Source organism: Myxocyprinus asiaticus, chromosome 49, assembly GCF_019703515.2.
Source record: "Myxocyprinus asiaticus isolate MX2 ecotype Aquarium Trade chromosome 49, UBuf_Myxa_2, whole genome shotgun sequence".
In the NCBI taxonomy this organism is placed as follows: domain Eukaryota; kingdom Metazoa; phylum Chordata; class Actinopteri; order Cypriniformes; family Catostomidae; genus Myxocyprinus; species Myxocyprinus asiaticus.
In genome coordinates, this window is record NC_059392.1 from 24,285,047 (window position 1) to 24,300,109 (window position 15,063).

At 38.8% G+C, this 15,063-nt stretch overlaps 1 protein-coding gene and 1 long non-coding RNA gene across 4 annotated transcripts in view; one reads left to right on the forward strand and one right to left on the reverse strand.

The window, feature by feature from the left end:
• Positions 1-4,721, reverse strand: part of LOC127438215 (uncharacterized) — a 70,518-nt gene extending 65,797 nt beyond the window's left edge. Inside the window, exon 1 of the long non-coding RNA XR_007896680.1 lies at positions 4,608-4,721. This is a non-coding gene — a long non-coding RNA (uncharacterized LOC127438215). The remainder of the gene's footprint in view (positions 1-4,607) is intronic.
• The window catches only part of LOC127438196 (sodium- and chloride-dependent taurine transporter-like), a 35,537-nt gene that overhangs the window by 9,701 nt on the left and 10,773 nt on the right, over positions 1-15,063 (forward strand). For all 3 annotated transcript variants that reach the window (XM_051693580.1, XM_051693583.1, XM_051693581.1), the window contains 8 exons: positions 2,841-3,070; positions 4,643-4,777; positions 7,042-7,276; positions 7,691-7,823; positions 8,949-9,083; positions 9,551-9,654; positions 9,766-9,890; positions 12,560-12,672. In XM_051693580.1, coding sequence (XP_051549540.1) covers positions 2,841-3,070; positions 4,643-4,777; positions 7,042-7,276; positions 7,691-7,823; positions 8,949-9,083; positions 9,551-9,654; positions 9,766-9,890; positions 12,560-12,672 — 1,210 coding nt within the window. The remainder of the gene's footprint in view (positions 1-2,840; positions 3,071-4,642; positions 4,778-7,041; positions 7,277-7,690; positions 7,824-8,948; positions 9,084-9,550; positions 9,655-9,765; positions 9,891-12,559; positions 12,673-15,063) is intronic.

A 15,063-nucleotide genomic window follows, 5' to 3' on the forward strand; every position in this document is an offset into this window, starting at 1 on the left:
AATTTGGAATGCCCAATTCCCAATGCGCTCTAAGTCCTCATGGTGGCGTAGTGACTCGCCTCAGTCCGGGTGGTGGAGGACGAATCTCAGTTGCCTCCGCGTCTGAGACCGTCAATCCGTGCATCTTATCACATGGCTTATTGAGCGCGTTACAATGGCATCCACGCACAATTCGCCACACGCCCCACCGAGAGTGAGAATCACATTATAGCGACCACGAGGAGGTTACTTCATGTGACTCTACCCTCCCTAGCAACCGGGCCAATTTGGTTGCTTAGGAGACCTGGCTGGAGTCATTCAGCACACCCTGGATTCGAACTCGGAACTCCAGGGGTGGTAGTCAGCGTCAATACTCGCCTTATTTGTTTATTCTTGCCTAAAACTGCTGGTGATTTTGGTAATTTATCAGCCAGTGTGGCATACAGTATGTGATCTAGTAAATGTTATTTTAAAAGCCAAAGCATATAATTTAAATGGTTTGTATTAGTAGCTATTAATGGATCACACAGGTTTATAGTTTTTTTTTAATTTATTTTTTTATGCAGTGTATTGAGAAACAAAATAGAAAGAAATTGCTTACATTTCATATTTTACAGCAGTTATGGATGATTCAAATTTACAGTTAAAAAATGTTTAATGTGCAAAGTATTGAAAATCAAAATGAGTAAAAATAATTAACATTACAATTATTAAAACATAATAAAAATGTTTACTTACATATTTTCTACACCACAATACACTTCCAACAACCAGTAGTGTATTAATAAATGAAAAGATGGGTACAATTTTAAGTAGGCTATAACGGTCACTGCTACCAAAAGTAATCAGTCTTCAGCTGAGTGAAAATACAAAAACAGCTGTCACAACCAGCACCAACATCGATAAGTCTACGAGTGTCCCAACGTGCAATCAAAAGTCATCCACATGCTCGCAGTCTTCACATCTACTTGCACGCTAGTGGCCAAACACCGGAAATACGTAAGACAAGTGAGTAAGTAGGCAAGACCAAAACCGCAAGTGGGGGAATTGGGACAGCGCCTTAGGATGTTTATTAATTTGCATGTTTATTACGGAACAACCCTTTAAGGAATGGAAAACAGAATATATGGGTATTTATTGAGTGTCAAGAGCACCATGAATCCCCCCGGTCTTCTTCCGTCTCCTTGAGAGTAGGAAAAAAGCAGTCTTGTGTTTAAGAAACCGGCTTCACAGTGGGGCTATAGTTTGTTCAAGCATTTCCAAGCTGTAGGTAGTCTGGAGTGGGCAGGGATGTTGGAGCCGACTTTAGTATATTACTCTCTGGGATTTCATGTTGGGTCTCCATGGCAAGTTTGGCTCATGCTTTGAAACAGAAGATGCCAAGCCTGACATAATTACTCTGTCTTTGAATAGAATCCTGACAGCATAAACACTGTTCAGTTAAGGGACATTGGATAGGATAAACACTGACCACTTCTCAAGCTATAAATCTAAACCCCATGAATGAATCAAGAGTTATATTTAATGGAATATTCTGGGTAAAAAACAAGTTAAGCTCAATATACAGCATTTGTGGCATAATGCTGATTATCACAAAAATAATTTAATCTCGTCCCTCCTTAAAAAAAATTAAAAATCGACATTACAGTGAGGCACTTACATTGGAAGTGAATGGGTCCAATTTTTGGAGGGTTTAAAAGGCAGAAATGAGAAGCTTATGATTTTATACAAGTTTCTCTGTTAAAAAGTGTGTATTATTTGAGCTTTAGAGTTGTTAAAATCATTGTTTTTACAGTCTGTTTTTAGGGTTTTTGTGGTAATCAACATTATGCCACCAATGCTGTCGACTGAGCTTAATTTGTATTGAACCCAGAATGTTCCTTTAATTGAATCGGCTAAAATGTGCAGATGCAATGATATATTGCGATAATTTTTGTAACAATATTGCGCAGATACTTTAGAATCCTTTATCGCTATTTATGAATGCAGTCATAAAACCTACCATTCATGAAAAAGCAAGTCTACTAAGCGCAAACTCTGAAACTGTAATTTCCCATTGTAATGGGCAAAAATTAAGCGTTTTATTCTCTTTCACGTAGTAACTCTCTCTCTCTCTCTCTCTCTCTCTCTTATGCTGAGATTCTTTAATTTTACAATAACTTTTTGTAACCATTGCGATCCAGTTATGATATAGTGATGCATTGCGATGTATTGAATCATGAAGTATACGTATAATCTATGTGTATTATATTGTGAGGTCGTTGGCAATACCCAGACATTTTTATGTGATTTAGTTGAATTTTTCAGTCGGAAGTTACTGTAAATTTTTGTCCACTCACATTTAATATATAACATTTGTTGCAAATGCTAAATCATGTATGTTAGCTTTTCTCCGGTCAAGTGCATGATGCATTATGTCTGTTTGCCTGATTTACAATTTCTCAACATATTGTTTCTGTCCTTCCTTACTCCAAAATGCCATTTTGGTGGTTTCCATTGTGAATTTATGGAACAAAGCACTGAGAGATATTTCAGTTTCACCACTGGTTTTATACTGTATGTTTATTTGTTGATCGCAGCAAGGTTGACTACAACGTATTGTGATAGGATCTTAAAGTTGCTGGCAGTTGTGACACTGTGCGTCTGCTGTGTTGTATGCAACTTCCTGTCTTAAAACCTCACATTTGCCTTGTATCGTTTTAACCATCAAGAAAACCTCTGGTGTGTACATTTCTCACATTTGGCAAAGCTGCTATTCATGTTTGGACAAATTATAAAACAGTTTGAATGTCTGCAGTTATAAGACCTTTGGGGTTCTGTCAAGAGATCAGTTTTGACCTATTGTTTTCTGCCTACATTAGCATGGCCCAGAAAGAAAAACTCCAGTGTCTAAAGGACTTCCACAAAGATATTCTGAAACCGTCTCCAGGAAAGAGCCCAGGTACGAGGCCAGAGGATGAAGCAGAGGGAAAACACCCCCAGAGAGAAAAATGGGCTAGCAAGCTTGACTTTCTTCTGTCAGTCGCCGGGGGCTTCGTTGGTTTAGGCAACGTTTGGCGTTTCCCATACCTCTGCTACAAGAATGGCGGAGGTGAGTATATTTGTTGATACACTTGGATTTGGACCACTGATATGACATAGTAATGATAAAAATAAATAAATAAATTGCTAGTTCTGATCAAGTAGAATTTGCTTCAAAGAATTTAAAGGATTAGTACACCCAAAAATGAAAAAAAAGTCTCATCATTTGTTTCAACAAAGACTTTTTAGCAGAATGTCCTGACTGCTCTTTTCCATACAATACAAGTGAAAGGTAATAATACTATCAAGCTCTGAAAAGGAGAAAAAGCACCATAATATTAGTCAACTCTGGTAGTCAATACAAATCTTCTAAAGCCATATGATGCTAAATTTATAGCCATACTGACAAGTTGTTATTCGCTGAAAATCTTCCTCTCCATCTAGGGTTCGAAAAATAACACCCGCCAAGTGCTAAATGCAGGTAAACTTTTTATTTGGCCAGTGATTTTTTTATTTCATTAATGTCTGTGTCAGCTTCTAAAAGTGGATTTGTAGGCCTACAGTCAGTAATGCCGCAGGTGTTTAAATAGCATGGCTCTAGCTAGTTTGTCGCTGCTCATTGATAGCCTCAGTTAGCAGTATATCTAGAAACAAGATGAAGGCAATGTTCTGGACCATCGTGAAGAAGGTAAACCACTCTCGTATTTCTAATGGATGTGCGAGTAAATTTAAATTACCCACCACCACACACAAAAATTCTCCAGTAATAGTAGAATTATATTACCAGAACCGAGCGATTTTCATGACGTTCTGTTCATTAACGGTTCTTGAATGTGCAGACATAAAACCAGACTAAAATAAACAGACAGTGTTTTTTTTTTCAGCACAGAAACACTGCTACTGAATCTACAACACGAGATATAAAGCACGACCAATGTCTGTCAAATCCACTTTTAAAATGCAATAAAACAATAAAAAATTGTCCTGAAAGACATCTGACTGACTGGTAATTTTTTCGTCTACCAGACACCTTGGATGGTAGGCTAAAATGTTAATTTTTGACCCTGCGTCCATCATAGATGTTGGTCTGTTCATCACACAGAGTCATATGGACTAATGTTATGGTACTTTTGCGGTGCTTTTATGGTGTCATTGTATGGAAAAAGGAGCAAATTGGACATTCTGCCAAATATCCCCTTTTCCATGTTCGGTGAAATCCAGAAAACATACAGGTTTAGAACAACAAAAGCATTTTTTGGGTGAACTGTTTCTTTAAATCTTAATTATTATTACATATTCGGATTAACTGCATTCATGTGGTAACTTTGCCATTTACATATTCCTTAGACATTTTTACAGTTTTTAGATATATTTTCAAACATTTTACATAATTGTACTTACAGTATACACCCATTTACAGTGATTTCTAAAAAAAATTCTGAGCCCTTAGACTTTGGTTTAGGACATAACTGTCATCACACTCACTTCACAACAACAGGAAGTAAAAAAAATATGTGAGCAAGTGTCGAAACCCCAGACTGAACTGGCTAACCTCTGATGAGATTAAGAGTTAAACACTTATCCAGTATTTAATAAGATATAATTACTGAAAGATGTGATTCTTCTCTTGGGTTCCATCTAGGTGCTTTTCTCATCCCTTACTTCATTTTCCTGTTCGGTGGAGGTCTGCCTGTGTTCTTCCTGGAGGTGGCACTCGGCCAGTTCACCTCTGAGGGAGGTATCACTTGTTGGGAGAAACTTTGCCCCATTTTTACAGGTGAGATTCCTAATCAAGCATTTTTTATTTAATTTTTTTGCCAGAGAATAAAGAACTAAACATATTTCTTGGAATAAACAAAACTGAAAGCAGTTTAATCACTGAACTAACACACATAGACTGGTGACTAATCCAGCACAAAATTAATATTAATATGTGGTAAGGAGACTAAATGTAAGGTGTGTCACAGATACCACCAGCTGTATGTGAAGATAAGTAGTGCAGGACATACATGGACATGTTTTGAAATGTGGTATGAAAGATATTAAATTCATATCTCATTTAATGCCAGAGCAGGGATACATTGGCTTATATAAATAGCATTTAGGGTAAGGTTTAAGGTTGACCTTTTAAAGGGTTAAGACTAAGAATTTTGTGGCTATAACAGTGTTTTGGTGGCTGGTGCTTTTGAAGGGTGGGCAAGCATAGATATGACATATCATTGGCACAATTTGTTATTTTGGTGTCTGCAATGTTGCTCCCAAAATCTGCTTCTCAAAATATTACTGTAATAAACTTCTTAATAAAAAAATATAAAATCTTAAATTACAGAAATAATTGACTTAAGTTCAACATTTTATTTTTGCAATATTTACAAATGCCGACTGGCTGAAAGCTAAATTAAATGGGTTATGTCAGACTAAAGCGTGGGTTCACAGTGTACAATTTTGGTCAAGATTTTGCTGTCTGAGACAAATTTCTGGGATCGTAAAAGATGTCTCTTGTCATAGGGCAAAAATTGTCAATCTATGATTGCTTAATGTGACATGTAAACCTATGGCTGATCAGTTGCCTTTGCGATGAATCTTAGCCTCCAATGAATTTCTGGCAGTGTTCGGAATTTTATGTTGCTGTCGTGCAGTCTGGCTGCTCCTACGATGGCCAGATAAGATAAAACACCCAGTCAGCACTGTCAATTGGGATGATTGGGACCAAAGTCTTGGCTATGATATGTATTGTAAGGTCTGACATAATTTCGCTCAGTGTTCCATGTCTTTAACCGAAGATACCAGTGGGATCATATCGTACTGTCTGACAAGCAACAATCGTAAATGACTGTAAAAATTGTATAGTGCGCACCTGGCTTAAATGCATCTTTTTCACCAAACACTTTGTTTGTATGATTTTACATTTAAATGCTGTCAGTCCCATACATCAATGATTCAGTTTTGAAATCATGCCCATTAGATTACTATGGAAGTCGGACTTCCAGGCTGGGCAAAAATACAGTGATTGAAAGCCCAAAGTGCAATAAACTCTCATACTTTTTCCAGTGCAAACAAAAATCATGGTGTTCCCATAGACTCCCAGTGAAGCACAGCATCAGGGCAGGACTCTGAATGATGTCTTTAGAGCCTAATGTCCAATGAGAATTAGTCTTTGGTCCATTAAAATAACTACACCAGCTAGCTAGAGCAGGTAACACTGTTGGCAGCTGTGAATTAGTTGGTTAATAAGAGCAGGTGCTGACAAAGTGTAGTTTGCATATCTGGACATCTCTTGGGCTTTATCTAAAGGTGTGGTGTAATGTAGTTACCAAATCTCAGAACTGGTTACCCAAAGGTTGCTGGTTTGATCCCAACAAAGAGCAAGCCATGAGCTCATCACCATTGTGTCCTAGAACAACCCAAATTCTCCAGGGGGATTGGTCCTGTCGCTTTGGATACAAGTGTCTGCTAAATGACTGCTTGCTTGCTTGAAAAAAGATCCAGATTCCCTCCAAAAGTATCACTGAATACTCTTATATAACAAAGAGCTTATCAAACCTCACAAAAATTTCTCCAGACCACAGATTCATTACTTATTTAAACAGTCTACCAGAGAACAATCATTAAGTTGAAACTGATGAATAACACTTACCCTTGTGCCAGTGAATGAGGCAACATCTCGGTCTGTTTTTCTTTCCAGTCAACCTGGCCATCATTGATTTACGCGACTCAGACTCTGAACCAATGACTTACATCATTTTCCTCCATCTCTGGACAAATTTATTCCATGTTTAAGCAGCAAGGACAAGAGTGTTATTAAACTTCTCACAGAAGTTTGGCAGTTATTTATCTACTCTTGCAGTCGCCTAAAAAAAAAAAAAAAAACGCTTAAAGTTGCTTAAGGGACCATTCTGACCAAACACGTTCTTGCTGCAATAAAAAGCTAAGCATCTCATTGAGCTGCTTTCATTGTGCTGACATTGTCGCACAACTACCACATGCTGTGTTAGTCCTGTATATCATTGGCTCATTTTTAGTAATTGTCTTTTTGTGCAGGCATCGGCTATGCGTCCATCGTTATCGTCTCTCTGCTGAACATCTACTATATCGTAATCCTGGCCTGGGGTTTGTACTACCTGTTCCAGTGCTTTCAACCAGAGCTCCCCTGGGCTAGCTGCAACAACAAATGGAACACGGCAAATTGTGTGGAGGACACCCTCCGCAAGAACAAAACACTCTGGGCTGCAGCGAACGCCACTAACTTCACTTCCCCAGTCACTGAGTTCTGGGAGTAAGTACTCAGTAATAATTTGTTGGGTATTTACTATGGGTTTCACTAGCCTAAGCCTGTTTGCTGGTCTTAGCTGGTTTAACCCGATCTAGCTGGTCTCCCAGCCTGGCCAAGCTGGTATTGCAATCTTCCTGCAAGACCAGCTGACAAGTACTCAAAACCCTTCTAAAACCAGCAGACACACCAGTAATCCAGATTTAACTCTCAACGTTTATTTGAAAGAAGAAGCTGTGGTGTTATGGACCAACAAGATTAGCTTGGCCAGGCTGAGAGACCAGCTAACCACCCTAGGCTGGTATAAGCTGTTTTTTTTTAGCCTGCATCCATCATGACATAATCTGTAGTTGCTCCAAATGCTTGAACCACCTCAAGAATTTCAGAGTTTCTGACCATCAAACGTTCTCTCCACCACAGACGAAATGTCCTCAGCATCTCGGATGGTATCGAGGATGTGGGTCACATTAAATGGGACCTAGCCCTTTGTCTCCTTGCTATGTGGGTCATCTGCTTCTTCTGCATCTGGAAAGGTGTGAAGTCCACTGGGAAGGTGAGTTTGTTTACCTTTATGCATTTTCTCAACTTGAGTCAATTGACTAAAAGCTCTCCTTAGCTAAGAGGCTAAGAGCTCTTCTCCAGCCTAAGCTGCTTGACAGTTCTTAGTTGGTTTCTGCTGGTCACGCTGGTCTCCCAGCCTGGCCTAACTGGTCTTCAGGTGGTCTAGCTGGTCTTCAGCTGGTTAGTCATCTGGTCTCCCAGCATAAGCAGCAAACAAGTGCCCAAAACTCCTCTAACACCAGCAGACATGACCAGCAGGGTTATATATTGCTCTTGATTAGTCTTAACTGTGTCATCAGAGTTATAACTACCTAGGTAGGCTATTTGATCTCAGCCAGTGTTATCAACATTAACATAACAGCCATTATCTGGTGATTTGCACCCATTGTATTGATAGCGAAACTCTTCCCCAATAGAGACTGCAAAGTCAATCAGCAGACACCTTCTTTTGACTAGTGTACACATCACCTGTGGTAATGCAGTTTTAAATCTTATCACGGCACCTGCCAAGACACTGTCACATTCAATTGTTTTATAGTAATGCGAGCATTTAAGACTCTTTTCTCTCTTCACTGACTGCCATTTTGATTTGTGTGAAATTTTCTCTTTAACATAAATTAAAGTTGGCAAATCAAAGATTAATTTGTGTTTTTGAGAGTTAAGAATCTCAAATAGTTTTGTAACTGTGATTTTAGCCTTGAGAATGTGAATATTTGTTGTGACACAGCACAATTTCAAAACTATTTACAGATAATTAGTGTTTTTTTAGGTGCTCCTCTGCATTGCGGTCAATAGAATTTTGGCCAAACCATATATAAAAAAAAAAATCGGAAGGAAACAGCTTTCTGTTTCCCACTTTCTAACCAAAAAGCATATCGACTGAAGCCAGTATTAATCCATCAGTCAAGTTAAGCTGTAAATTGCATGTTAGCCGTGGAAACTGTTTTGACAGAATGTCCTCTTTAGATTATTGGAATGGATGACAAATCTTGTAAAGACCCTGTGAAATAGCTATGCTTTACTTTTCTAAATTGTCAAATCCTCAACCACACTTGTGGTTTTATCGTACAACAGTAGCATTTAATTTAACTTTACCATTACTGTCCTGTCTGCTTAGGTTGTGTACGTCACAGCAACATTCCCATTCATCATGCTAATCGTCTTACTAGTACGGGGTGTCACTCTTCCTGGGGCAGCTGAGGGCATCAAATTCTATCTGTACCCAAATGTGACTCGCCTTGGAGACCCAGAGGTAAGATCTCATGGCTACCTGCACATCTTCTCAAATAGGAGTTTAAAAGTTAAGGGATAGTTCAATCAAAAAGGGGATAGTTCTCGATGGCTGAGAAAGTTATGTTTACCCTTTTAATAATGTACATCAGTGACACTCTGCAGCTTAAAAGCAGAATGAACTTTGGATGTACAGTTTACTATTAGAAACTCAAGACTGAGTTCTATTTTACAGAGAATGCCTCATCTCTTAGGATGTTCTAAACAGTCAACATAAATAAGCTCTTGATAGCCTCACTCAGAATGCTACACAAATATAAACATGACATGGAGTAGTAACAATTTATATCAGCTCTTTATAGTGTATACAGCTCTGGAGGACCTATGAGAGACAGAATCCCCGCCAGTTAATCAACAAAACAAGTTAGAATTAGCTGGTGTCGCCATTCATGTTGTCAGTCAACAAACAGTTTGGCATCTTGTGTCTAGGTGTGGATTGATGCGGGAACGCAGATATTCTTTTCTTACGCCATCTGTCTTGGAGCCATGACGTCTTTGGGAAGCTACAACAAATACAAATACAACTGTTACAGGTGGGTTTCGACTCCCCGGGGAGGGGGGATTAGTCCAGTCAACGGGCAAAAGTGGGAACGTAGGGTTCCTTTGTGTTAATTAACAAACTCCATGACATATGTGTGACATAGGGACTGTTTGCTGCTGGGAGGCCTGAACAGCGCTACCAGTTTTGTGTCTGGCTTCGCAATATTTTCCGTCCTGGGCTTCATGGCACAAGAGCAAGGGGTGGACATAGCCGATGTGGCAGAGTCAGGTACGAGGGTCAAGTAGCAGTGATGGTGGGCACTGCTGCTGCAAACAACACCAAAAAAGTTTGGTCAAACCTGTAGTGAAAAACAACGAAGACAATAGACAGTTTGGAAGCAAAAATCAATTAGAATAAAACATCTGGGACTCCGAAAAATGAACGAAAAAAGAAACTGTACAATTTGGAACTTCGCCGTTTTGACATTCAGCTGTAAAAAAAAAATAAAAAAATAATAATATTGATTGAATAACGTAGAGGGCCTCTCGTCGGAAATGGGATTTGCTTGGATTCGTCATACAGATTGTAGAACTGTATGAAGAGAATGTTCCTGGAGCCACTGGAAAAATTAAGCCCTAGTCCACTAATGGAGAAGAATCAACCATTTAGTGAAACAGCAACAATTTAGCAGTGAGTGCCGTTCAAGCCGGTTTCCACAGCTGGATTGACAAGAGTGAGCAGAATCAACAAGCATCTTGTGCCATCTTCGTTACAAAGGCAATTTACAGATGGAATAGTTACCTGATATTTTTTAAATATGCCTTTGCGAGATTTTGGATTCAATTCCTCAACATCTATTAAAGCAGTTTGTCTAAGGACACCAAGTCAGTTCCTATTGGTTCCTTCTTCTACCCTGTAAACTATCCCTGCTGAAAAGAACAGCAGAGTTGGTCAACGTTAAATGTTTTGGATGCTGGTCCCCAGTAGGGGAGGCTGTTGTGCTGGTGTTCCTGCCAGGATTCTTAACGCGCTTAACCAGCAAGATTTCCTTGGTCAACCAGCATCACAAGACCAATGATGGTCAACCAGCTTCACCAGCTAGGTGACCAGCACCAGCACTAACTAGCAAAAACAAGACTGAAGGGGTGGTCACACTAGGCTTTGAGCTCACTAATTTTATTTTGGACAATGCAATGAAACAGAATATGATGTCACGTGGGAGAGCTTCTGGTGTAAGTAAATTATGAATCACAAATAACAAATAATATTATATTAAAATATATTATCTACTCACTTTCCTGCGACAATAAATCTCGCAGCTTTAAAATATGTATTCTTTGAATTGAGCCAAGAGGTCAGCATGTGAAGTTTCGGAAAGCTTGAACTTTCATACGCAGCATTGTACGAAATTTTTTCGCATGAGCTTACATTTCCACTCTGCTGCATTCAGATGCGTTTGAATGAGAGTGAATGGAGCGTGAAGTGTAGTGTGACCACTTCTTGATCCCCAGCATGGGATGTTGGTATGCTGGTGTCCCCAGCAGGGTTCTTAACCAGCTTAAAAAGCAAATCTATCTTGGTCAACCGGTATCAAATGAAAGACCATGCTGGTTTACCAACTTCATCAGATAATTATCGCTGATCCACCAGCTAGAGCAGACCAGCAATTACCAGCAAAAAACGGGCTAGTCCCCAGCATGGGATGCTGGTGTTCCCACCTTAACCGCTTCTTAACTAGGTTAAACAATAAGACGTTCTTTGTCTAACAACATCATGAAAAAAGCCCACGCTGGTCATCCAGATCCACCAGCTAGACCAGCACCAGACAAGCATAAATCAGGCTGGGCCAGCATGGAAATGCATGCTGGTCTAAGCTGGTCTTTTCAGCAGGGATATTGGACTATTCTCAAGATGGCTCTTCATCTCTCATGCTGTATTAAGATTTTTAACTGTTTTTCTTTTTTTTTTTTATCCTGTGGTTCAACTTCTTGTTTAATAGGCCCTCACAAGGAGAGAGATCCATTGATGGATTGATTGCTTTCTTTTATTGGTTTCAAATGTGTAGTCTTCAACACAGTTCATGCTTTGGCCAGTGTCAGAGGAGACTCTGGTCTAAGTGTGTTTGGCTCGAACGGGGTGCATGAAAGATACAGTACATCTTTATCACTTTGTTTATATGGCAGACAAACTTAAACTTTACTTGAACCTCTGTGCAGATTAGCAAAATGAAGTTTGTACTGAGCCACAGGATCCATAACAGGAAGTCTTTCTTTATGATTTGGTTGGATACTTTTTTAAATTAAGCATTTCAAATGCCATGAAGTAAAAAAGAGGTTGGTGCAAAGACGAGTGTGTAATTTTGGAGTTGAGAGAAGTCTAGCAGCTAGTTGCTACCTGACTCTGCAGAAGCGCATTTGATTTTACTTGGACATTAATGCTATGTTACTTTGGTTATTGTTTTGATTTCTTCTTTGGTTTTATCATACTGTGTATGTGTTGTGCTGTTTTTTAAAATCTCTGTTGAACAGGTTGAATCCTGATGTTGCAGTAATGTTAGCAAGAGGAGGTGTTTGTATGTTGCCTCTTTGTTGCATTTTTAAAGTTGTTCTTCGTGGTGTTGCATACATAACTTGTAGTGAAATATATGGGAAATAGCACTACTCTCATGAAACTTAGAAAGTTACTTTTCTAGATTTCAATATTAGATGAAGCTAACATCATGATGCTAATTTCTCAAGAAACTGCGATGAAATAATCACTGGACTTGCAGCGAACCATTGGCAGTAATCTTGCCTGGCTTGATCGCTTTGTCATGTAGATACTCGCTCTATTTTTCTTTTTATGTCTCGTTTTGGTCTGTGCCGACGACAAAACGCGCCACAGCGGCATAGATCAAAGTGTGCACATAGCTAGCCTTGCTAATTGTGTTCCCCGTCTTTCTGTTCTCTACCCAATAGGTCCTGGCTTGGCCTTCATTGCTTACCCTAAAGCCGTCACTATGATGCCACTGCCTACGTTTTGGGCTGTTCTTTTCTTCATCATGCTTCTGCTGTTGGGCCTCGACAGTCAGGTAAGTTTTAAAATGATAGACTGATATGCTAAACAGATTGAATACCATGAGTACTTATGAGACAGCAGTTCTGCCCAGTTTTATGTTTATCCAAGCACTACCAATATGTTGCTCTGGTAATGTTTTAAAGACCCCATGCATTCAAAATGGGAGTTATGTGGCTTTTAGTCCATGTCTATAAGCATTGAAGCCAGCTACAGTATATGCTATTGTACTCCTAGAATTTGACAAAATTATCTTTATTTTAAAATGCACAGTCTTTTTCATTCTGGAAAACTGACCAAAAATGTTGATGACTCATCTTGTAACACACAGATTTTTGTCCAAAGATGCTCTATAGCAGGCAATTAAAGTTTCAAGATGTGCGGTCTCTACATTATCTTCCCAGCAAAGGTCCGGAAAATAATAACGTGCATGGTGTCCGTAGTCAGTATGGCTTTGAAATTATGTTTATTTTTATTTTTTTTGGAATAGTAATTATAACTTTCCACATTGGCAGCAATAGTACTTTATATTAAAAAAAAAAAATTAAACAGTCAAAATATTCTCTTCAAAGCAGAGATGAGGACACTGGCCCAGAGACAAAGCCAAAGCAGTGGGGTGTGAGAGATCTTTTCTACCAAACGATTAAGCTAATATATTTCATAGAGTTCATTAGTCGACGACACTTGGATATTAATATTACAAAATAAGATCAACATTTGTTTTCAAGTTGGGTGACAGCAATCCAGTTTTTGTGTTCAAATATTTTTACATTCTGAATATTTATTTTTAATTATTTTTACATTCAGATACCTATGTATGGGACATATGAGTACTTTTGACTGAGAAAATATAGGTCACTGTATGGGGGTTCAGGGGTAACCCCTGAGAGAACATTCAGAAAATGTAAAAGTCTGAATGGACCATTTTTATATTTTACTAAAGTGAGAATCTAATAACAATAAACAAACAATTTACATCTTAAAAATACTGTTTGCTAAAGTTAAGTATAAATGGGCTGACTATGAAATAATGGGAACGTTCTCATCAGAAGCAGAGAACTCTATTAGCCATGCTAACTAATAATTTCTATTAATTATAGCTAATAATCAGAGATGATGGCATCATTTTCACAAAATTAAAACAAAAAACTGTTTGTCATGAAAGGCACATTACATGCTGATTAATAAAGCTAAATTTAGACAGAAAAAGAAGTTAGTCTAAAAAGGTGACACGTTACAAACCTGCTTTATCTGAACCGTCCGAGTCATTTATCAGACAGATGAAGATAGTTTCACTTTATTCGCTTTATTCTCATTTTCTGCAGTTTGTTTTAGCGAAAGATGCTAGTCTCTATCTACATTGCTGCTCACAGTGTCTCCGCTGCTGTTGTTAAAATAACCACGCCTGGAACTCTACGTAGCCTAATCAGGCTTTATGCGACGCCTCGTGTATATCGCGAGGGAGAGGCAACATGCACGGAGCAGGAATGAAGCTTGTTTGGCGCTTGAGAAAAATATGATATAGTGCTGATCGCCCCTGAGTGCTTGTGGTGTGTATAGCTCTGTTGTTTTGACGCACTGCTCACTAAAACTGTAGAAATGTTAAGATATGACAACCGTTGTCATTATCTCATGGTCCAGATGGACCCAAGCCGGAGTCCGGACTCGCTAATTGGTGACCGCTGCTCTATAGAATGTGAACATCTACATATAGAATGTGTTTCCTGGTTAGTAAATGTCCAAATGATTAACTACTTTAAATCTTTTAAACACAACAGTTGAGCAAGTTGTTATAGTGCAGGAGAGAGAACATAACAAACAGAGAAAAAAAAATGGTGGCAGCTAATCGTCCGTGCAGCAGTTCAAGCCCTCTACTATCACATTTCTCGCTCCAGTGAAATTGAACACTCTGCTAAATCAGTATCCATCCACATCCAGGGAGTTCACTGTACCAGAGCGTGGTGCTCGGATGGCTAAATGAAATATCTTATATGATATTCGCTCAGCTGTGCTAAATCACATTAAAGGGATTTCTTTGTACAGTACTTGTGAGCTTACAGTACTTCAATAATAGACTCCTTTTACTACGGTATGTCACTCTTTGAAAATCCATAGAAATGAGTTCTTTCCTTTGTTGACGTATTTGTTGACAGGAAGTTGAGGCTGGACATATAAAAGAGCTTATCCATTTTTTTTGTTTATACCCTTACAAAAAATCAAAACTAGCCGCAAACCTGCCACAAATTTGCAGCTTGTTATTTTCACATGCAAATGAGATTTTGATTAGCCACATATGTTTGGCAGAAGTTTGCAGCTCTTCGCCGGTAGTGGTGAACCTCCGGCAAACCGGACGATTTGCCGCAAAGCTCATTTGCATGTGAAAATTATAAGTGGTGAATTTGTGGCA